Source organism: Miscanthus floridulus, chromosome 2 (assembly GCF_019320115.1).
Source record: "Miscanthus floridulus cultivar M001 chromosome 2, ASM1932011v1, whole genome shotgun sequence".
Classification (NCBI taxonomy): domain Eukaryota; kingdom Viridiplantae; phylum Streptophyta; class Magnoliopsida; order Poales; family Poaceae; genus Miscanthus; species Miscanthus floridulus.
Genome location: NC_089581.1, coordinates 2715141 through 2740047, shown reverse-complemented (window position 1 = coordinate 2740047; position 24907 = coordinate 2715141). Strand labels below are relative to the sequence as shown.

Below are 24907 nucleotides of genomic sequence, written 5' to 3'. Positions count from 1 at the left end.
AGAAGGAGTAGAGGATTATCTGGCCGCTGCAGCCTCATAATATACATGTTACCATAGTAGTTTAATAAAAGAGAAGAAAAAGCCGCAGCACTGTATTTTCTACAACCGAACAGATTGAGATTCTCTCAATCTCTCTGTACCCAAAAGAATACAATTCTAAAATATGACTAAATAAAATGATTTAATATTTAATCAAATTTATATAAAATGATACGAATATTACCATACTAAATAAGTATTATTAGATACGTAATTTGAGAAATATGTTTTTATAATATATATTTAGTGTCATCCATGTCGATAATATTTTGTTGTATATATATAACATAGTTAAATCTAAAATAGTTTGAGTTTGACCTGACCAGGTGCAATCTTTTTTTGAGGGAGGCAGTACTAGTTTTTTTTCCTTCTTCTAGAATCTTGACGGGGGATTCCTGATAGAATAAGCAAGCCAAACACACGCCTTGGCTTCGTGTTCAACACACAAAGGTATCTAGCTAGCCGGTCGGAGTTCAGGCGCCGGCACGCAGCAGCAAGTGTATGTTCGTCATTTTCTCTATAAACAGAACAATCCTGTGCAACAATTCAACCGGGCTATGGATGGACTTTTTTTTAAGAGTTGAAGTTGCCTTTTTGTTCCAAAGACTTTCACTTCCAAACGACACAAGCAACCACACTGCACTGCACAACAGGCGGCCGGTCAAATTAAAACACCCCTAATATAATACTAGCTCATAATCTTCAACCCCTGCCGCCTAATATAAAGGCCTGCAACCATTAGTTAGCAGGAAAGTCTTCCGTGAACGCATGAGTTTTCCTCGATTGCTACGCATGCAATAGCCTGTTCGCTTGACTGATAAATCATGACTGAAAGTATTGTTGGCTGATTTGTTGCGAGAAAAATACTGTTCGTTGACTGAAAAAGTACGGCTTATAAGCCAAGCGAACAGGGCGAATGCCATTGCGCACACGGTTCCTTTATTTTCCACTCAAAAGTCTCTTTGATACTACCCGGTAAAAAGTACTCACATTTTGCATTTGCACGGCCTTTGATATATATGTATCTTTATTAATCACTATAATTATTCTAGAACACACAAATTATTCGAAAGTTGGAGACTTACAAGTAGTTTTAATATAGTTATACACGTATAACTTACATGTTTTTAATAAAATAGTGTAATACTTATTGAAGTTGGTAGTTTTTAAGTTTTGATAAAAAAAATATCCTAAACAACATGATTCTGTGACCGGAAGCCAGTACGTAGACATGCATCCTTTGCTTAGGCAGTAGTATGCGCGGAAGAAGCTCTGCCGTCCATTTTTGAAAAAAAAAGGAGGGCTTATACCAAACAAAATAGAGTAAGACTATTCTATTAAGTGGCCGACATGTGATCTGTCCTGACTCCAGAGCATATCTAGTTGATCAGAACAGGAAAACAAGCAAGTGGCCATATGCAACAACAGAAAACCAGCAATGCTAGCTAGGAAAGCAAAAACTTTTCTCAACAGATCGGTTCCTTTCCTCTCCACCAGTCGCACCCCCTGTCCAGTATGACTCCGTTTGCGTGTCCTTAAGTTTGGTTTGGTCCGCTTTTTTTTATTCAGAACAGTATTTTTCTTTCATAAATTCTTTTAGATTTATCCAAATTTCTCTAAATTTCTTCAAAATTCCTCCAAACGAACTGGGGCTATGTGATTTAACCAAACGAGCAGTTTCAATTCCAGAGGCAACCTCGCTCCCCTCACGTCTTAACCATTCGTACCAGTATTTTGTAGTGTATTCAATTCGCCTGATGACCACACCCCTCAAGCTTCGGGTTTCAAATTAGCAAACCTTTCTCAACTTGGTCTTCTTTGTTGCTGTATTTTTTTTTGTAAAAAAACAAAACAAATGGTGTGTATGTACACACCCACATACATCCCATGGCCACATGCATACACGTATACACATACTACTGCCTTTTAACCTGGTTTTCTATGCTAGTGTTGAATTTAAACCTTTTGAGACTGTTGCATTAATTGTGCAGTTAAAGAGTAAGGGCACTAACCTATAAAAACATGACATAGTTTAGTTTTTTTTTAACTTATTTATTGGCATCATCGTGGGGAACCACCACTGTGATTTGGTAGTCTCTAGATAGGGCTTCTTCATGGTGCACGTCTTTGTCGTGTGTTTGTTGGATAGGCCCATGAGAAATCGGAGATTCCTTGTGATTACATTTGATGATGTCAACAACAATGACCAGAGGCTTTCGTTTCGGTAACGCTCTTACCGAGCGTCCGTCCGCCGAACGCGTGTCTTCGCTGGACTTGCGGATCAGGTCTAACCGGCCCAACTTCCCTCGCAACTTTACCATTTTATTAAAAAAATCTAGATGTTTCTTTTTCCTATTCGTTCGCAACTTCCCGCGCGCCCCTGCACCTCACACCTCGTGCCAAACCCGCCTTGCGCCGCGTACCCCACCCTTGCCTCGCGCCACGCGCCATCCACGCCTCGCGCTGCGCTCCCGCACACCATGTCTACGAGCCTTCATTGGGCAACAACAAGTAGATGAGCACATATTGCAACCGTATGTTTCATGCGTTTTAGATGTACGTTGCATATGTTTTATCTGGATATTATAAAATTAGATCTGGTGTTGCATACGTTGTGTTGACACAAAAATATGGCGATGTGATCAACACACAGCAAGCCGGAGAATCTGAGTGGAACGAGACCAGAGATCTGCTTGGCTTCAACATAGAACCAGCCGATTCTGAAAACCCAACGACGTGCTAGTCAATTTAACCTGCAATTGACAAGGAGATAAAATCTTATCAGTAATTTAAGGTGGAACATGTCGGTGTTGCACCATATAGTTTTAAATGTATGGCTAGATAGCCGATTCAATAAGGTTATCGACTAAATAGTCGATATCCGGCGTATCCATGAAATGAAGATATTTAAATCAAGGATTATCGGCTAATATTAAGTAATAATGATATAAAATCAAAATAACCGATGCTCATGGATCATAACAGATTTATGATGACTGATTAATCTAGATAAAAAACAAGCACAATACACCTAAATAGAAAATCAGAAGACATTTCCTTAAAATTCCAATATATATGACCAAATAGTCGATTGATGTCATTGGTCGATTAGAGAATTGATAATCAACAAAGAAGCGATATAAGAAAGCATCATCGGCTAAATGGAACATGATCGATAAAAGCGTCGAGCCGATAAGTTTGATGAAAAGAGTATAACATGTGAACAAATCGACTGTCTAATATAAATGAATCTACAAATAGTTTGAATCTAATCTATTATCATCAATAGTGAGGTTTGATCGGATCGATGCAGCTATGATAATGATAACAAACTAAAGCCAAAGAATCTATAAAATTATCTATATGGTGACAGATTCATGAAAACATGCTATATGCATGAGAGTATAGGCAAATCGGCTAAAATAGCCGATGCAGTCATAGCAAACAAATAGAGTACATATCTTGATCATGAACAAGACCACTGATCGATAATTTTTAATCTAAAGTCTTACCAGTGAGGTTCGACCGGATCGATGCAGTTATGGTAGTGCCATTAGATTAGATCTCATTAACTAGTGGGTTTATTCAAGATTGAAACATGTCTTTAGATACATACTATGTTTGATTGGAATAGAGATAAAACAACCGATCTAACAGAATTAAGCCATCAATTATAAGATTTAAAGTGTGACCAGATTAAAGGACGACCAATTAATATGATATGATGCTGATCTATCTCTATCTCAATCGGGTGATTTCGTTATAATTAATAAAAAATTAATTATAACAAGATCGATAATTAGTGAATTAACAAAAAAACAGCAAAGAAAATCTTACTAATCTTAGCAGATTCGATAACTGATGATATTGTATTAAACAAGTTATTTAACATAAGATTAATAACTTTGATCTATATTATGATTCGTAAGAGATCAATTAGTCGTGTAGCCTTACAAACAATGATATGGGTCGATAACTAACTTATATTTTAGTTCATAAAAGATCAATCGGCTGATGCAGCTTTATAAGCACAATACAAAGTCATGACGGTACTCACAAGCAAGCTAGAGGTCAATCAGTCGATGCAACCCTACTGGCTGAAGAACTCGCCGAGATCTACAGTACTCCTACTAATGCGATGACGAAAGCCGAAAAGATTATATTGATTGAGTGTTCGTCCCATTGTACATTAACCAGGGTCTAATATTTATACCCGGAACCTAAATATGAATCATACTCAAATACGACTCATTACAATTCTTGGAATAAAAGAAAACTTCCTAACTTAATAATAACTTGGACCCTAATTTTTCTTATTTGTAAAGTTCGACACATCTTTTTGGCGTCATTCAAGTATAGTCCATTGACGATGTCTGCTGATGTCATCTATAAAATAGCCAAATTTGGCATCCCATCTAAATCAGTTGATACCGATTCACATCTAATCGATTCCTTGATGACACAATCCTGGAAGCTTCGAGTTCCCACGTTTTTCTTTCTAAATTTTAGTGTAAACACATTCCCCATAATTTTGGGATAGAAATAATTTTATTCCAAAATTTCTATTTATCTGCTCACCGTGTTGCAACTACTCATTCCAAAATATACGCATGACTCCTGATTTCTCGGGCCAAATTCTATATAATACCCCAACAGTATTATTGTTGATGCAAAAGTGGATCTGCAAACACAAAGGGCTAATACCCGAATCGATATCCAAAGCGTGCCAGTCGATTTGACCTGTTAATCGACAAAGATAAAGATACGAGCACTTTGGTCCTAACAACAACGATACGCCCGGAAGTCACGGCCAAGAGGTACTCACGCGGAACTCAAGAATCGCCGAAGGTTTAACTACTGTGCAACTCGCCGAATCAATGAGAACTCGTAAAAAGGAAAAATATGCAAATTGACGAAGTCGCCGAAAAGTAAGTAGATGCAAATATGAGTAAAAATTGGTTTTGATATTGATTGATATATATATTACATTGCCCCTCACTCTATATTTATACCCTGATCTAAAGAGACATAACCAAACACAACTAGGACACCAAGCCCATATCTAGGGAAACACGTGACTCTTACATGAATCATACTCTAACAAATATAGAAAAGGAAATCAACTCTTATCTATTTCCCTGTCTGCCTCAATTACGATGGAAATCTCACCGTCCTCCATTCCATCGACATACTTCCTGTTTCATCGGTAGTAGTCTTCAAGCCTTCCTTCATCGGCATCGACAATAACATCTCCAACCTTATCGGCAACGTCTGAGTCTAAATCAACCTTTCCATCGATCACCACCATTCATCGGCAACCATCTTTATAAGCTGATTTTCATCGGGTGTCAGCGTATATAGTAACTTTCCTTTGCCGATTAGCCCACTCTGATCATTTTGACATGTGCAAAAAATGGTGTCAACAATTATTTCCAACTTGCTTGGCCTGCTGACTTTTCTCTTGAGCAAGCTTCAACAGTTAAAACTGCCACCACCAAAGCCTTAACCCTAGCTGATCTTCTACTCTGCCAAACTACTATTCAAGCCACCTTTCTACAACCTTCGTCAGATTCAGATCCATTTCGGCTACAATGGCGACCAACAATCATGTTCCTGAGGTATGCCTTCAGATTTCTATATTTTAAGTATTAGCCGCTACTCTGTATTTTTCTTTCTTCTTAAATTCATCCCAACTGGTTTCTAGAAAATGAGAAACAAAATTTTGATTCCATCAGGATTGTTCCTAATACCTATTATCTTGGACCTATGGGCGATCCTAATCCATCTGATTTTATCAACCAAGAAATCAACCGAATCCCCTTCAAACAATCTGTAATAGATCGGTAGATTCTTCCAAAGCTTCTACAACGGTCTTTCTCGTGATCATAGGGCCTGGGTACCTTATATTGACAAAGAAAACAGATTCCCCCTTCTTTTCAACTTTGCCGATGACACTCTGAATCAGGATAATGAACTCATGATGGCCATCATTACTCCCAGGGCAATTCCAGTAAACACATTCGGTAGCGGGAAAAACACCAACATCACGTATGAATTTTACAACCCATCGGCAGTATCCCATCAATTGGCTTTTGGGCAACTACCAATCAAACTTTGTTTTGCTGATGTGATCAAACCCAGAGAAACCATCACCTGCGGAACAGATTGGAATAAGGTAGTGCGACTCTCCCCCGATGCCGATACTACAAATGTCGATATATCCATCTAGATGCCAGTATCTTTCATCACCGAATCATATAAGCAATGGTGGCGAGAGTGGAAGGAACAACTATTTGCAACATCTGCTCACACATATCGGCACATGATTGACCCTGAATACGCCATCCCCGATGACGCAGTAAGTTTCTTTTAACTCCCTTCTGCTTTTTCCTTTCATATATCGGTAACTGACTTTCTCATGACAGGTTAACAACCCAGCACCATCTATAAGCAAAAGTGGGAAACCCTTCGATCTTTAGCCTGTTTGCCCGATATCATCGATCGGCTACAACGCCCCTACCTTAGCTACTTTGACTCACCAGAAGATCCATGCCAAGACCATCACCTCCAAGTCCAAATTGGCTACAGCTAGGGCCACTCCATTGGCTGCTGCTACAACCCTGATCAAGGCATTTAAGGTAACAACCCTGTTTATTTCTACTCATGCCGATCACAAACTGTATTAACATTAATCATCAGGGTGTAAGAGCCGCTGCTGGGTCATCATCGGCAATTCCTCCGATATTAAGCACCACTACTTCTGACAAACCTTCAGAGGTATTCCTTTGATTTTACATTTTATCTGTTAAATATCATACCTTGCACTTGTTTTGCAGCAACAAATGGGTACATCGGCAAGCATACCAGATGTCCAAGCTCCACAACCAACAAGTACCGATGCCCCCCAGCCAACCGTTGCCGAGGCCCAAGCAAAATGCAAAGCCTTAACAGATGCCGAGGCACATCCAAAATGACAAAAGTCCATGCCGATCCCCACATCTGCCCCAATGTCTGCAATCCAACCAGAATCAGTCGATGCAACTGAGCAAGCAGTCAATCCTCCTATACGAGACATACCATCGGTCATCATACCCCAAGAGCCAACCACCGATAAGGCCACAGAGGATATCCCATCAGCAAGCTCAACCGATCCTCCACACGGCATACTCTAGGCTGCTTCCTCTAGCCAAGCACAGGAAATTGCCTTGAAACAGGTAAGCCGATTGACCTAGTCGATTTATAATATTCATACTTATCCTTAACTGACCTCTTTTTCTTTTCCTCAGGAACAAGACTCCCCAAACAGCCTATTTTCCTTTGCCATTGACGTTTCTGACGATGATGGAGAGGAAACAAGTTCTTCCCTTGCATTAGGAACAATATCGGCAGAAATTAAGTCCAAGTTGGAAGCTCTCCTAAACTTGTTACAGCAGGATACCGCCCAACTGGTAGATGATTCGGACCCCACAAAGGCAATTTTCAAAACAATCCGTGGCTAGGTCCCTGCCGATGTTGAAGAAGTACTCTTCCCAGCAGCCTATTTAGAAAGCTGCCAACTGCAATATCAACGAGCTGCTCAACGCATTGCCAATAGAGCAGCTCAGGCTCAACTCAAAGAAGAGATGCTTCAACTGAAACAAATTGCCGATGAGAAGCACAAGGGCATTGGCAACTTGTAGATTTCGGGCGCTGAACTTAAGCAGAAAATCTTAGATTTATCGGCAAAGAAGATGGCTCTGTTGGCTGAATTGAAAGAAGTCGAGGCAGCCTTAACTCATGCTCAACAAGAAGAAAGCCAACTACCTAATGCCATCAAGGCCCTTCAGCAAGAAAGAGACATCCAAGCTCGTAAAGCCTTGGCCATGAAGAAAAAACTCAAGCCTGTGGAGGGTGCTACCGATGAAAACATCAAAGAAATGAAGGAAGCCGACCAGATTCGCCTGCGTGCGATATTGGCTATCCAATCCCTATTAAACTTGTAAATCTTGTCTATTGCATCGGCACTTTATGAGACATTGACATCCTTGTACAATTCTAGCCGATAAGACTGTTATCGGCACTTATACTTTTATGCATCTATCCAGATACTAGGGTAATATTTCTTTAAATATTTTCCATTTAATGCTCTAGAAAACACAACCCCTTCGAGGGTTTCTAGAATATATGCGTTACTAGGAACATACTGATTTATCTGATATGGACCTTTCTAATTAGGAGACCACTTTCTAAACTTTGAACTTTTAGTCCCAATCGGTAAGATCAATTTCCAGACCAGATCTCCATCGGTAAACTCCTTTACCTTCACCTTCTTATCGTACCATCTGGCTACTCTTTTCTTATTTTCTTCAATGCTAACTAAAGCCCTTAACCGATGACCCGCCACGTCTTCCAACTCATCCTTCATAAGAGTATCATAATCATCGGCTGTCAGCTGATTTTGAGAACGTATTCGCCTAGAGCCAGTTTTAATTTCCCAAGGCAATACTGCATCGTGTCCATATACTAACTAATAAGGCATCACTTTGGTTGCACCATGATATGACATCCGATATGACCACAAGGCTTTATTTAATACTGTATGTCACCTCTTAGGATTTTCTTCAATTTTGCGCTTAATGAGTTTAATGATTCCTTTGTTAGAAGCCTCAGTCTGACCATTAGCTTGAGCATAATATGGAGAAGAATTTAAAACTTTAATTCCCATACCTACAACAAACTCATCAAATTCCCCTGATGTAAACATAGTGCCCTGATCGGTAGTGATAGTCTGAGGAATAACAAATCGGTAAACAATATGCTCTTTCACAAAATCGATCATATTAGCCGATGTCACCTTTTTTAAAGGAATTGCCTCAACCCATTTTGTGAAATAATCGGTAGCAACCAGAATAAATTTATGTCCTTTGCTCGATGGCGGATAAATCTGACCAATGAGATCGATAGCCCATCCCTGGAACGGCCAAGGTTTGATTATAGGGTTCATAGCCGATGCAGGCGCTCTTTGAATATTACCAAACTTTTGACACCCCTGACATCCTTTAAAATATTTAAAACAATCTTCAAGAATAGTCAGCCAATAGTATCCATTCCTTCTGATCATCCACTTCATCTTGAAAGCCGATTGATGCGCCCCACACACTCCATGAATTTCACCCATCAAGCTTTTCGATTCATCACTACTAACACATCTAAGTAAAACTCCATCTATAGTTCGATAATATAATTCATCATCGAGGAGCACATACTTGGTAGCTTGGAACCTTATATGTCTTTCAACCTTTTTATATGGATCCTTTAAATAATCGACAATTTCCTTCCTCTAGTCATCGGTATCAACTGCCGATGTTAGCACTTCCTGAATAGGCTGATACCCTAAAGCATGCTGAGCTAGTCGATTAGCCTCCTCATTATGCAGTCGAGAAATATGTTCAAGACGAAAATCTCAAAATCCTTTCAACAATTGCAAACACCTTTCATAATACGAAATCAAAACTTCACTTCGGCATTCATAAATCCCAGCCAATTGATTTATAACTAGCATAGAATCACCAAAGATTTCAACAGCATCAGCACGTATCTCCTTCAGCAATTCTAACCCTTTTATCAAGGCTTGGTATTCAGCCTGATTGTTTGTCGATGTAGCAACAATCGGTAATGAAAACTCATACTTCCTTCCTTGAGGTGAAATCAACACAATGCCGATACCTGCTCCTTCACCATATGTGGACCCATCGAAGAAAAGTGTCCAAGGAGCAACCTCTAGAGAGTCCGCTGTATTACAATGCTGAGTAACAAAATCAGCCATAACTTGCCCCTTAACTGCCTTAGTTTATTCGTAACATAGTTCAAATTCTGATAATGCTAAAATCCACTTGCTGATTCTACCACTTAATATCGGCATCGACAGCATATACTTGACTACGTCGTCTTTGCATATGACTGTACATTCGGCAGATAACAAATAATGTCTTAATTTGACACAAGAAAAGTATAAACACAGATATAATTTTTCGATGGCCGAATATCTTGTCTCAGCATCCACTAATCTTCTGCTCAAATAATAAATAACACGTTCTTTCCCTTTAAATTCTTGAATAAGAGCTGAACCGATAACGGTATCATTAGTTGACAAATACAACCTGAAAGGTTTCCCGTGTTGAGGTGGAACTAGCACTGGAGGATTTGTTAAATATTTCTTAATTTCATCTAGAGCTAACTGCTGCTCAGCTCCCCATACAAATTCTTGATCGGCTTTCAATTTAAGTAATGGACTGAAAGCCTTGATCTTACCCGACAGATTAGATATGAATCTTCTGATGAAATTAATCTTACCAATCAAAGATTGCAATTCAGTTTTATTGGCAGGAGCAACCACCTTGTTAATTGCATCAATAGACTTCCTACTGATTTCGATGCCCCGCTGATGCACCATAAAACCCAAGAACTGACCTGCCGATACACCAAACGCACATTTATTAGGATTCATCTTTAATCCATGCTTCCTTGTGCACTCCAGTATCTTTCGTAGATCGGCTAGATGTTTTGTGATATCTTTAGACTTAATCACTACATCATCAATGTAGATCTCCACTAATGTGCTGATGTATTCATGAAAAATAAAGTTCATAGCTCTTTGATAAGTAGCACCGGCATTTTTCAAACCAAACGTCATGACTATCCACTCAAACAACCCTACATGACCTGAACATCTGAAAGCAGTCTTGGGAATATCTTTTTCAGCCATGAATATTTGATTGTAACCTGCATTACCATCCATGAAGCTGATAATTTGATGTCCGGCTGTAGCATCAATCAACAAATCAGTAATCAGCATTGGATAGCCATCCATCGGTGTAGCTTTGTTAAGATTCCTGAAATCAATACAAACACGAAGTTTTCCATTTTTCTTATAAATAGGAACCACATTAGAGATCCACTCTGCATATCGACACTGCCGAATAAACTTCACCTCAATTAATTTAGTTATTTCGGCCTTAATGTCAGGAAGTATATTAGGGTTACATCGGCGCGCTGGCTGCTGATGTGGCCGAAATCCAGATTTGATAGGTAACCGATGTTCAACTATCGATCGGTCTAATCCAGGCATCTCAGTATAATCCCAAGCAAAACAATCTTTATACTCTTTTAACAAATCAGTCATTTGCTGCTTACACTTGGAATCTAACTTAGCACTAATAAAAGTAGGTCTTGGCCTATCGCCATCACTAATATCTACTTCTACTAAATCATCTGCCGATGTGAACCATTGACCTAATTTTCCATCATCGGCAAACCTATCCATTAAAACTCTTCTTCAGAACCGACTGTTTAGATCGGTGAAATTTCATAATCAGCCACTCTAAGGAATTCTTTTTCCCAAACTTGTCCTGATATGCATTTAGTTCGCTCATAAGTATCTAATTCTGCCGATGCGATGATATAAGAAGAATCACCAGGGACAAACTCAATCTTATCCCCAATCCACTGTACGAGGCATTGATGCATTGTAGAAGGAACACAACAATTAGCATGAATCCAATCCCTCCCTAGAAGCAGATTATGTGCACCCTTGCCATTAATAACGAAGAACGTCGTCGGCAAGGTTTTGCTGCCGATAGTCAATTCAACGCATACCGCCCCTTTAGCTGGTGACACATTGCCTTCAAAATCCTTCAGCATCATATCGATTTTGGCCAAGTCTTGATCTCCCTTATCAAGTTTCCGATACATCACATAAGGCATAATATTAATTGCAGCCCCTCCATCGATAAGTATCTTAGATACAGGCTGCCCATCAACTCTGCCTTTCACAAACAAAGCCTTAAGATGCTGTCTCTCATCATCAGTAGGTTTCTCAAAAACAGCCATCATTGGATCTAGTGTCAACTGAGCTACTTGATCAGAAAGAACAACTTCGTCCTCATTATCAGATAGTGCCAAAAACTCCATCGGCAACATGAATACCATATTAACATCTGCCGATGGACCCTTATTTTTATGTTTTACCTGCCACTGCTGATGACTGGACCTCTCATTGGAGGAATTTTCCTCTTGGTATAAATCCTCCTGACGCTCATGTTGCATCCTTCTTCTCTGTGTCTTTGTCAGACCCTCCGGGCACCATCGAGGAAACTTGGTCTTCCAAACCGGCTGATAACAGGTCCCAGTTGATTCTACATGGCGTATATTAGGGTCCCTATAGAATATTTCTTCATCGGGAACTCTTGTGTTCGCCATTTCCTCAAGCTCCTCTTGATTCCTTGGAAAATATCCAGTGCGTTTACCAAGCCTTTCATGTACACTAAGTCTGCCCCCAGCCGATCATGCACTGACGCTCTGCCTCTGATTGGCTCATTGATAAATAAACCCTGATTGCCAGGTTGAAACCTCCTTTCTGACCGATTGACCCCATAATAACCATTGCACTCAGGGCAATTTTCAACAGTTGGCAATTTAATACCTTCTTCCCAACAATGGATGAAAAACAGGCACCTCCAATGATTTTTATGCCGATACCATTCTTCCCGACGTCTCTCTTCTTGCTGTTGTCGATATCGGTCCTTACGCTGACGCCAATCCTCCTGCTGCCTTCGATGGGTAATCACAATGCCAGGTCGAGGAGGGTTTTTGGAACTACTGCTTTCTCCCAGCAAACCCTTACTTTTCACATCATCGGTGGTTATCCGATGTTGGGGATCTACTGATGTGTTCTTCTCAGCAGCTTCTGACGTCAATACCTTGGTCTTCCCTTTGGCCTCCAACATATTTGCTGGAAAATGGTGTTGATCAATTTTCATCGGCTTCTAGGCCTTGGAAGTACCAAACTTAATTCTCCCAGATTCAATAGCCGATTGTAACTGTTGCCTGAACACCTTGCACTCATTTGTACTGTGTGAAGTTGCATTGTGCCATTTGCAGTACAAGATCTTCTTCAACTCTTCTGCCGATGGGATCACATGATTAGGTGATAGCTTAATTTGGCCCTCTTGAAGCAGAAGATCAAATATTTTGTCAGCCTTGGTGATATCAAAGGTAAACTTTTCTGTCTCTTTCTGACCAAAGGGACAAGATATCAGCTTTTTATTCTTTACCCACTCAGCTAAGCCGATAACTGGTTCTTCATCAGAATCAGAATCTCCTACTTCTTCAACAAATGATACTTTTTTACTCCAATTCTTTTTAGGTTCAAAGACCCTGGTATCTTGATCAGAGATCCTTTGCACAAGATGACTGAGGCTTTCGAACTCCTGAGAAGCATATCTGTCTTTAAGATGTGGCAATAATCCTTGGAAAGCTAGATCGGCAAGCTGCCGATCATCCAGCACCAGGCTGTAGCACTTATTTTTTACATCTCGTAGCCTTTGCACAAAGCTTTCTACCGATTCATCATTACGCTATCTCAATTTTACTAAATCGGTAAGCTTCTTTTCATGGATTCCAGCAAAGAAATACTTATGAAATTGTTTTTCTAGATCAGCCCAGGTAATAATAGAATTTGGTGGTAATGAAATGAACCATGTAAATGCCAATCCAGACAAAGATGATGAAAATAATCGAACTCTCAATTCATCTCTGCTAGCTGCCTCTCCACATTGAATAATAAAGTGATTGACGTGTTCCATTATTGATGTATCATCTTGCCCAGAGAATTTAGTGAAATCTGGTACCTTGTACCGATTTGGGAGAGGAATTAAATCATATGCAGGAGGGTAAGGAGTCTAATAAGAATAAGTATTGACCTTGGGCTTTATCCCAAACTGATCCTTCATAATTTCTGCTATCTTATCGGCCCAAAAAGCACCAGCCTCCTGCTGACGAACTGACTGAATTTCTATAGGAGGTACCTGCTGATATTCTTCCACATATCTTTATGGCCCATGATCTCCAGCAATCGGCATATTTGCCGTTACTTGTGGTCCATTAACCTGTTGGAAAGAATTCATCGGCTGAGGTACCGATGCTTGATTCTGGAAACCAGCTTGCATATGACCTTGTTGAATCCCTGCAACCTACTGATTTTGCTGAACTGTATGTTGAACCGGTAACTGTCCTGACCAACCATTATTAGAACTCATCGGTACAAAACATACCGATGGCTGGTAGTTTGCTGACATTATTGGATAATTATAACCAGCTTGAGGCATGAACTGAACCCCAGTTTGACTCATAGCAGGGGCTTTTTGCTACATCGGTAGTAAGCTTGCCGATGGACTTGAATTGGGTGTTTGAACCAAAGGCATCTGGAAACCTCCTGGAGTTGGTTGCATAGTAGTTGCTGTGGCATATTGAGGCACTCGAGCCATCGACGAAATAGCCGAAGGTATAGGAGCTTTTCCTACTGCATCAAACACTTGAGGTAACCCAGGATTGAAAGCATATGACTCCGGAGGCATACCATATCCCCACCAATTAGCAGGAATCTGGCTATTCTGAGACATAGAGCCTGACATAGCTGATGCCGATAGGCCTGTATTAAACTGAACTCGTCCTCCTAATAGTACCAGATCTGATTGTATCGGTGTAGATTGAATATTAGGTAAGTCTGCCGATACTGGAGGGGAAGTAACTTCTGTACCCACAATGGCCTAGGGAGCCGATGGAGTATTGACAGATGCTGGCTCTGGTTGGTGATAGGCAGGCCCAACGTAATGCGATGCCGCTTGTCCTTTGAGAGTTCGAACCACAGCATTATGAACAGTATTGGACAACACATTGGAATGATTAATCAAAGCATGATTTACTGCAGAATTAACCATCTCTTGAAGTTTACCAGGATTGGAGTCAAAGGTAACCTGCCGAGGCAATGGCAAATCTTGCTTCTGGATGACTTGTCCACTCTTGTTCAGGCTAAATGATTTCAGACAAAGTTGGCTATATTCTTCTACAGCCTTTTCCATAGCCTGCCTCTACTCTTCCTTAAGATCTTCTGATACCGCGATAATGTTCTCTGAATTGATCTCAGAATTGAACATTTTGATCGGATTGATTGGTCCCACCGGGCGTGCCAAAAGATGTATTGATGCAAAAGTGGATCTGCAAACACAAAGGGCTAATACCCGAATCAATATCCAAAGTGTGCCAGTCGATTTGACCTGTTAATCGACAAGGATGAAGATACAAGCACTTTGGTCCTGACAACAGCGATACGCCTGGAAGTCACGGCCAAGAGGTACTTACGCGAAACTCAAGAATCACCAAAGGTCGCACTACTGTGCAACTCGCCGAATCAATGAGAACTCGTAAAAAGGAAAAAATATGCAAATTGACGAAGTCGCCGAAAAGTAAGTAGATGCAAATAGGAGTAAAAATTGGTTTTGATATTGATTGATATATATATTACATTGCCCCTCACTCTATATTTATACCCTGATCTAAAGAGACATAACCAAACACAACTAGGACACCAAGCCCATATCTAGGAAAACACGTGACTCTTACATGAATCATACTCTAACAAATATAGAAAAGGAAATCAACTCCTATCTATTTCCCTGTCCGCCTCAATTACGATGGAAATCTCACCGTCCTCCCTTCCATCGGCATACTTCCTGTTTCATCGGTAGTAGTCTTCAAGCCTTCCTTCATTGGCATCGACAATAACATCTCCAACCTTATCGGCAACGCCCGAGTCTAAATCAACCTTTCCATCGATCACCACCATTCATCGGCAACCATCTTTACAAGCTGATTTTCATCGGCTATTAGCGTACACAGTAACTTTCCTCTACCGATTAGCCCACTCTGATCATTTTGACATGTGCAAAAAATGGTGTCAACAATTATTTCCAACTTGCTTGGCCTGCTGACTTTTCTCTTGAGCAAGCTTCAACAGTCAAAACCGCCACCACCAAAGCCTTAACCCTAGCTGATCTTCTACTCTGCCAAACTACTATTCAAGCCACCTTTCTACAACCTTCATCAGATTCAGATCCATTTCGGCTACAATGGCGACCAACAATCACGTTCCTGAGGTATGCCTTCAGATTTCTATCTTTTAAGTATTAGCCGCTACTCTGTATTTTTCTTTCTTCTTAAATTCATCCCAACTGGTTTCTAGAAAATGAGAAACAAAATTTTGATTCCATCAGGATTGTTCCTAATACCTATTATCTTGGACCTATGGACGATCCTAATCCATCTGATTTTATCAACCAAGAAATCAACCGAATCCCCTTCAAACAATTTGTAATAGATTTATCTTCCTGTAATACCAAAACTCCTTTTAGAAACTAGTCCAAAATATCTAAAGGATGGAGAGATTGGTTCCGCAGGGTATCAGAAAAAAGCTGGAGATTGGAAAAAAATTTATTTAAACCAATGCTTGACACTCTCACTATCTGGAATGGAGAGAAATGATTCACTTCTGATCTCTACATCTTATTTTTGGTCCAACACTTTGAATGCTTTTGTTTTTTGTCACGGTTCAATGACCATTACTTTGGCCAACATCTACATGTTAACCGGCCTTATAATAACAGGATCAATGCAACCTTATAATTTCTTAAGTGCTGGATCTAAGAAATTAGCCAAAATATCGGGCTGCATAGGATGGGCAAGTTACATTTGGAATCATATTGGGGATGGATCTACTGTTGATGATAGAGAACATGTAGCTTTCTGGCCGTCGCATCCAGAAAGCGTTGTTCCCATAGCGCTTTCGACCACCTAACAACATCGTCAAATACACCGAGAAAACGAATCCCGGTATATGGCTCAAAGACTTTAGGCTCGCCTACTGAGCCGAAGGAGTGGATAATGACCATCTGCATGGGGGAGGATGTTTGAGCATGGCTCGAATTCCTTTCACCTAACAACATCCGCAACTAGGCAGATCTCAAAAGGATCTTCATCGAGAATTTCTAGGGGATGTATGTCCATCCTGGGAGTCCCTGTAGGGTTACATCCGTAGGTTCTCAAAATAATGCAGCTCCCTTTTTGATGTCATTGACACGGGTGTCCTCAACACGTTCCTCTCTAGGACAACCTGTGAGTCCTTGATCCACAAGCTCAGCTGTCTGAAGCCCCAGACCACCCACGACCTGCTCAACATTGCCACGATCCATGCCTCCAACAAGCAGGCGGTCAGAGCGGTCTTTAGTGGAGGCTGAGACAAGGGCAAGGCCAAGTGCGAGGACCAAGACAAGGGCCCATCCACACAAAGAGGCAAAAAGAACAAGAAGGATTGGCACCGACTGACCAACTCTGCTTTGGTCACCGTAGCTGATCATGCAGGCAAGCAGCTCTAGTAGGGCTAGCCCGACCACTTCGACAAGCTCATGGAGAGTCCATGCACCAACTAGGCCTACCCCATCAAGCACCTCTACAAGGACTGTGAACTCCTCAAGTGCTTTCTGCGATAGGCCGGTGTACCAAAAGAAGGAAAGGGCAAGGAGGCAGTGGCCAAGAAAGGAGGCATGGCGAGCAAGGATGGGGACGGCTTTCCTAATCCTAAGGAGTGCCTCATGATCTTCAGGGGATCTGATGCCATCTACTCCAAGCGTAAGCATAAAGTGCGCTATAGAGAGGCATGTGTCGCCGAAACAGTTGTCCCCTCCTTCCTTAGCTGGTCAGAATCTCCGATCACCTTTGATCAGAGGGACCATCCTTCCCATGTCTCTAGATCAGGTCACTACCCGATCATCGTCGATCCTATTGTCCACAAGAAGCACCTCACCAAGGTGCTGATGGATGGAGGCAGCGGCCTCAACATCCTCTACGTTGACACCCTTGACGCCATGTGCATCCCCCCGTCAGAGCTCCACCCAGTGAGCTCTCCCTTCCACAACGTGATCCCATGAACACAGACATACCCGCTCGAACAGATCGACCTGCCTATCACGTTTGGTGATCGAGCCAACTTCCGCTTGGAGGTCCTAACCTTTGAGGAGGTGGACTTCCTAGGGTCATACCATGCCATCTTGGGGCGGCCATGCTATGCCAAATTCATGGCGATCCCCAACTACACCTACCTCAAGTTGAACATGATGGGACCGAATGACGTCATCACTGTGGGTAGCACCTTTTCGCATGCCTACATGTGTGACCGTGAGCATTATGAGCTCACCATTGCCGTTATCAACTCAGCCAAGCTCCCTTGGCTCAGAGAATCTTCGACCCTAGCAGTCCCAAACTGCAACAAGACAACCTCCTCGACTACCTTATGCCCACTTGAGGAAACTAAGGCGGTGGGGATAGACCCCACCAACACAACTAAGATGGTGCAGATCAGGACCCAACTCTTGGCCAAATAGGAATGTGAGCTCGCCGACTTTCTATGCGCCAATCATGATGTCTTCGCATGGAAACCTTCTAACATGCTAGGCATACCATGGGAGGTCACTGAGAATGCATTACGCCTCATCCTAGGCTCAAATCCCACCAAGCAACGCCCGCGTCACTTTGATGACTAGAGGCACATGGCCATAGGTGAGGAAGTCACCAAACTCCTAGCAGCCAGATTCATCAAGGAGGTATACCACTTCGACTGGCTAGCCAATCCTGTTCTTGTTTAAAAGAAGACCGAGAAATGGAGAATGTGCATTGATTATACTAGACTCAATAAGGTGTGTCTGAAGCACCATTTTCCTTTGCCATGCATAGACCAGATAGTCGACTCCACCTCATGATGCGAAGTCCTCTCCTTTCTGGATGCCTACTCGGTCTATCACCATATCATGATGAAAGAGTCCGACCAGCTCGCAACTTCATCCATCACCCCGTATGGCTCATACTGCTATGTAACCATGCCTTTTGGTCTGAAGAACACTGGCGCCACCTATCAATGGTGCATGCAGCAATGCTTTGCCGACCAAATTGACCTACTCGACCAGCCTGACCAAGTTGAGTGACCAAAACCAATAATCGCCATCTATGTTGATGACATAGTGGTCAAAATGGATCAAGCTTGTGACCTGATCGCGAACTTGGCCGCCACGTTCGCGAACCTCTGAAGGTTCAACATCAAATTGAATCCCAAAAAATGTGTTTTCTGGGTTCTGAAGGGGAAGCTACTTGGATACATTGTGTCTAAACGCGGTATTGAGGCCAACCCCGGAAAAATCATGGCCATCTCCTACATGGGCTCTATACATAATGTCAAGGGCGTACAAAGGCTCAACAGCTATTTGGCCACCCTAAGCTGGTTCATCTCTCGGCTAGGCGAGCGAGGGATGCCTCTCTACAGCTTCTCAAAAAGACAGACGTGTCCGTCTGGACTGAGGAAGCACAGTAGGCTTTGGAAAGCCTCAAAACACCACTGACATTGGCCGCAATCCTCGTCACTCCTGAACGGGGAGAACTCCTCCTCCTTTATGTCATGGCAGGCAACCATGTGGTGAGCACTGCCCTAGTCATCAAAAGGGAGGACCCAGGACATCACCTAAAGGTCCAGCGACCTGTATACTTCATTAGTGAGGTACTCACCAACACCAAGGTTTGGTACCCCTAGTGCAGAAACTTCTATATGCCATGTGGATGGCGACCCAGAAGCTCCTACACTACTTCTTTGAGCATGAAGTCATGGTCGCCACTTCATTCTCGCTGGGAGACATCGTCCGCAACCACGATGCCATGGGATGGATCTCCAAGTGGGCACTTAAACTAATGGGTCAGGACATCATGTATATCCCCTGCACCGCTATTAAGTCTCAGGCTCTCATGGACTTTATCACCAAATGGACGAAGGTCGAGCTCCTGACCCTAGATGTCACCCATGAGTACTGGACAATGCACTTCGATGGGTCAGTGATGGTGCCCGACTCGAGGGATGGTGTGGTTCTGATCTCCGAGGATGGGAGCAGGCTCCCCTACACGACTTGTCTTCAATTTTTGGCATCAAACAATGCCATGGAATACAAGGCCCTCATCAATGGGCTACGAATCGCCATCGAGCTCGGTGCTATGTGGCTATACATCCACAGTGACTCGGAGTTGGTCGTTGACCAAGTCATGATGGAGTCCTCTTGCAAAAACCCCCACATGGCAGCATACTGCTAGGAGGTGTGCAAGTTCAAGGACAAATTCTAGGGGATCAAACTACATCATGTCCCCTGAAAGGACAATGATGCCACCGATTTTCTCACAAAATTGGCTGCTAGGCGGGTTCCATCTCCATATGGGGTCTTCATCAACGACCTTCATGAGCCATCCACCCGCATCCTGGAAGGTCCAATCCAGACACACCCCGATGCCAACCTAGTGTTCGGGGGCTCCAATATTGGTGCCTCCATGACGATGTCGCCGTGGTAGCACTCGATCAAGCTGATTGGCGAGCACCGCTACTCACCTACCTCCTCGAGGAGATTCTCCCACCCAAAAGGACTAAAACACGATGGATCGCTTGATGTGCCAAGATGTTCATCACATTTGGTAATGAACTTTACAAGCGGAGTCCATCAGGAATACTTATGAAGTGTATCCCTACCGACCAAGGAAAATAGGTCCTCCTCGAGGTCAATGCCAGAATCTGTGGACATCACATGGCCTGAGGTCACTAGCCAGAAAAGCCTTTCGACAAGGTTTTTACTAGCCCACTATGCTGCGAGAGGCAGATGAGGTTGTCTATAGGTGTGAGGGATGCCGGTTCTACGCTTGGCAAACTCATTTGCCAGCACAGGAGCTCCAAACCATCCCCATCACCTGGCCATTTTGCGGTCTAGGGCCTCGACATGGTAGGACCCCTCAAAAAGGGCTCGGGCGGTTTCACTCACCTACTCATAGAGGTGGACAAATTAACCAAGTGGATAGAGGCGAAGCCCATCACCAACATTCGCTCAGAAGAGGCGATCAAGTTCTTCCTTGACATCATCTACCGTTTTGGTCTTCCTAACTATATCATCACTGACCATGGAACTAACTTCACCTGGAAGAAGTTCCTAGACTTCTATGATGGATACGACATCAAGATCGACTAGGCCTCGGTCGAACATCCACATACTAACGGTCAGGTCAAGCGGGCCAATGGCATGGTCCTCCAAGGACTCAAGCCATGCATCTTCGACTAACTCAATAAGTATGTTGAGTGATGGGTTGCAGAGGTCCTAGCAATCCTCTAGAGCCTGAGAACAACCCCAAACCGATCCATAGGGTTCACACCCTTCTTCCTAGCCTACAGAGCTGAAGCTGTGTTGCCCTCGGGCCTTGATCACGGCGCCCCAAGAGTGAAGGCCTTCAACCAAGACTGAGCTACAGAGGCTCAATAGGACATGGTCGACCTACTCGAGGAGGCTCGTGAGACAATTATCGTCTGCTTTGCTCGCTATGAGCAAACTCTTCGCAGGTACCATGAAAGAAAAATCAGAGGGAGGATCCTTGAGGTCGAAGACCTCATGCTCTGAAGAACCCAATCAACCAAGGAGAAACACAAACTCTCTCCACCATAGGAAGGACCCTATATAGTGACCAAGGTGATCCGATCGGGCACCTACCGACTGAAGGATGACAACAGCAACGTTCTCACCAATACATGGAACTTCAAACAGTTACGTTGTTTCTTCCCCTAAAATTTGGTCATACCACTTTCTTTCATTCGACGTTTGCTCCTACAAGCACCCCAGCCTGAGCACTCTTGGCTTGGGTTGCTTGGGGGCTCCATGAGGGTGCGATACCACCTCTCTTTTTTACTATCATATAGTAAATACTTTTTACCCGAATAAAAGGATAGTCCATTCCTTTAATTACCCTATGTAACTTTGTTTTAAACTCCTGACCGATCACACCCTGCCATGACCTATGGTTACAAGTAGCTAAGCCTCGTGGGCCACGCCTGGGTTCTTATGGTTGTAGCCTATGGGTCAAATGGGCAGGTGTGAAAAATAAAGGATAAAAAATAAAGCTATGCTAGGGTAAAAACAAGGAACAAATGGGACATGCTTCCCCTTATGAGTGATTCCATCACAAAACAAAACTAAAGTATTCATGAATATAAAAAATTGTTCACACGGGTCCTCCCCCATGAACTTATCCTTTACATTTACTAACTATTTCTATTCTAAAAACTATTGTGGCCACCCGACGGCATCGGCTGATGGCTTGGTCGATGAGGATAAGGGCTACTCGCCTTCCAATGGGATGATGTTCGACTCGGTCGGAGGTGGGACGACACTTGCTCCTGACATAGTCTCCACTCAGTCCGTAGGCTAGATAAAATCTTCTTGGCGCATGCCTTAAGCCATGCTCGAACGGTGAGCCTCCATCACCCACTATGCGGAGACTTGCTCGGCAACCATCTATGCGTATGGCACCAAGCTCTCCCTAAGCGTATGGATGACATCCGCGCTCTAGCCATCGATGTACCCTCTATAGATGGTGGCAAAGTCCAGGTCCGGGTGGTGTGTCGCCACTGAGGTCAGCACCCCCGATGTTCCATAGAACATCCCGTCGAAGATGAGCACCCAAACCTCATTTGGGACCTTCGCTAGCTGGATGGTGGGCGTACTGGTGCTCGGTGCTGACCTGAACACCTTAGAGACAACCACCTGGGCGACATTGTGGATCTAGTTGAGCTCCCCCTTGAGAGCATGTCGCTCTTCAAGGGACATGGCTAGCACCTCTATGCTCCAACCGATCACCGCCTTAGCTGTCTCTAGCTCCTGCTCTAGAGAACCAATTTTTCCGTCCAGTTCTAGAAAAAGCACGACAAGTTCAAAAGCAAGGGAAAGGAAAAACCGAGACATCAACTAAAGGTGGAACAGATACATATCGAGGTAGGTGCCTTTGAGGATGGAGAGCCCTTCCTCTTGCTGGGTGACTTTCTCGAGCAGTCGGGCGTTCGACTCCTCCACCCCAAGCAACTGCCCTCAGAGCGTGAGCACTTCTCGATCAGCCTCTAACTAGGCCTTCTGCTCTATCTTTAGAGCCTCTAGGGACTTCTAGAGGACCACCTCAGTCTCTACTAGGTGGACCTTCGCCACATCGAATCCCCGCTCAGCAGCAGTCACCCGTTCCACCACAAGCAGTTCCACCACCCGTGCTCGTGTCGCCTCGGCCGCTCAGTCTTGGGACTTGTGGTGGGCAGATTCTAGCTTGCGCTCAAGCTCATCGACCTGTCGTGACATTGCGGCTTCCCACTCCATCCGACTATGTTCCTCTCGAAGGAAATAGGACTTGCGGATCGACATCGCCTCTAACTCCTATAAAGCAAGAAGCAAGCACGCTGAGACAACCAGTGGAAGACCAAGGAGTTGAGGACAAACACTAAAAACATAGAAGGCTTAACTCAGTGATGCATGGCAGGTCAACTGAGACCACCTGATGGATGAGCTCGACCCACTCCATATCCTCCTTGAGCTTTGCCTTTTTTGGGTGAGGTTGGACTCCATCGATAGTCCTCTCTTCTCTAGGAAGTGCCAGAGCGCCACCTCCTCCTTATCACGAAAGATGAATTGAGCCTTCCTTGGGTCATCGAGGTAGGGCCACACTAGCTCACAGGTCACCCCAACCTGCTGGAAGATCCAGCTGCCGCAACATCATGCGACAATCGGACCATCGCCAGCTCCTATGACGACGGGATGGCTAGCGGCTCCACCCTAGTGCCTCCTCATCGGAGCAGGGGATCTCCACTATCTCAACTCCATGGCCCACAGGTGGTTGTTCTGCCTCTGGCCTATCCATGTCTCTTTCTGACCCCTCTAGCTTCGACCAGGAGGGCAAGCCATGTGTTCCTCCACTGGGCGAGGCAGGGAGCTCGGTTTCCCTCCTCTCTTTCGCCATGGCTGTTGGGGGAGGGATCGCATGGGTCACCTCTGTCCCAACCTCCACCATTGCCATGGGGATCCCTACCATCACCATCGCCACCACCACTATACTCACGACAGGCCAGGAGGGCGCAACCCCCAGATGGGAAGGTCGCACCGCCGCCAGTCTGGATTCTCGCCACTCATCGTGACTCGCTATAGGCTAGACCTCCACTCCTCCCGCATGGGAGGTGGGGCGATGCCTAGTCCCACCAGTCCCTGGCCACTGTAAAAAAAGTATAGGTTAGTCATGCTCAAAGAACTCAACTGTGAGATAAAAAAGGAACAAAGATGCGTACCAGGATGAAAGCGGCAGGGCTCTAAAGTCCCAACCCGCTGGCGATGAACCTACTGGACGAGGACCGCTCATGGGTCGTGACCCATGCCTCCTCACATCGACCAAGGGAGGAGCCAACCTGGCCGGTTCTCGATACGCCCGCGAGTCACCACGACCGCCAGCTCATGGCGCACCTACCAGGGCAACTGATAAGGCATCTTCCCATTGTGGGTCACGTGCATGCACTGACCCCGAAGACGGGGGGGGGGGTATGAGCATGCTCCTCCAACTAGCTGGCATGCCCTGCCATGCTCAGAGCAGGGGGGTTGAAGCCAACAACACCTTCAAAGGGCACAGTGACTGCGCCTGCTTCACCTCTTGCTCAACGGCGACGTCTGAGCTCATGGCATGCTTGCTTGATGTGGGAACATTGCCACACCTCTCCATATCCCACCCACCACCGATGGACGTGGCCATAGGTGCATGATGCTCCACCAAGGTCATGATGACACCCCTATCTCCATCATCCTCGGAGGTGCTCACATCGCCACCCATCTCCATGGGCTCCTCTGACTCAAGCTCCGTCTCCATATCGCTCCAGTTTTCACCGGCCCGCACCCATCAAGCGATCTCCTCATGCCTCATCCGGACCTTCTCAGCTCTCTTCTTCTTTTTGGCAACCACTGCCTCTTTCCAAGTGGCTTGCCGAGCTACACCCTCCAGCCCCCTCAGAAGATGTGGCCAGGACTTATAACCCATGAGTCCCTACAAAATGGATGACTCGAAGTCAAAATACAGGAGAGCAAAAGGGAAAAGGACATGGAATGAGAAGAGGGAAGCATACCAGATTGGATAGCTT

At 43.9% G+C, this 24907-nt stretch overlaps 2 protein-coding genes across 2 annotated transcripts in view; one reads left to right on the top strand and one right to left on the bottom strand.

Moving 5' to 3' along the window:
• Positions 1 to 24907, bottom strand: part of LOC136537645 (U2 small nuclear ribonucleoprotein A'-like) — a 211289-nt gene that overhangs the window by 141766 nt on the left and 44616 nt on the right. The gene's annotated exons all lie outside the window — the stretch shown is intronic.
• LOC136514241 (uncharacterized) lies at positions 19507 to 20034 on the top strand. The gene has a single exon (XM_066508226.1). The coding sequence runs from the start codon at positions 19507 to 19509 to the stop codon at positions 20032 to 20034; it is 528 nt and encodes a 175-aa protein (XP_066364323.1).

What these genes read in the sequence shown, in the direction of transcription:
- LOC136514241 (XM_066508226.1), top strand. Translation starts at nt 19,507, where the DNA reads ATGTGGATGGCGACCCAGAAGCTCCTACACTACTTCTTTGAGCATGAA.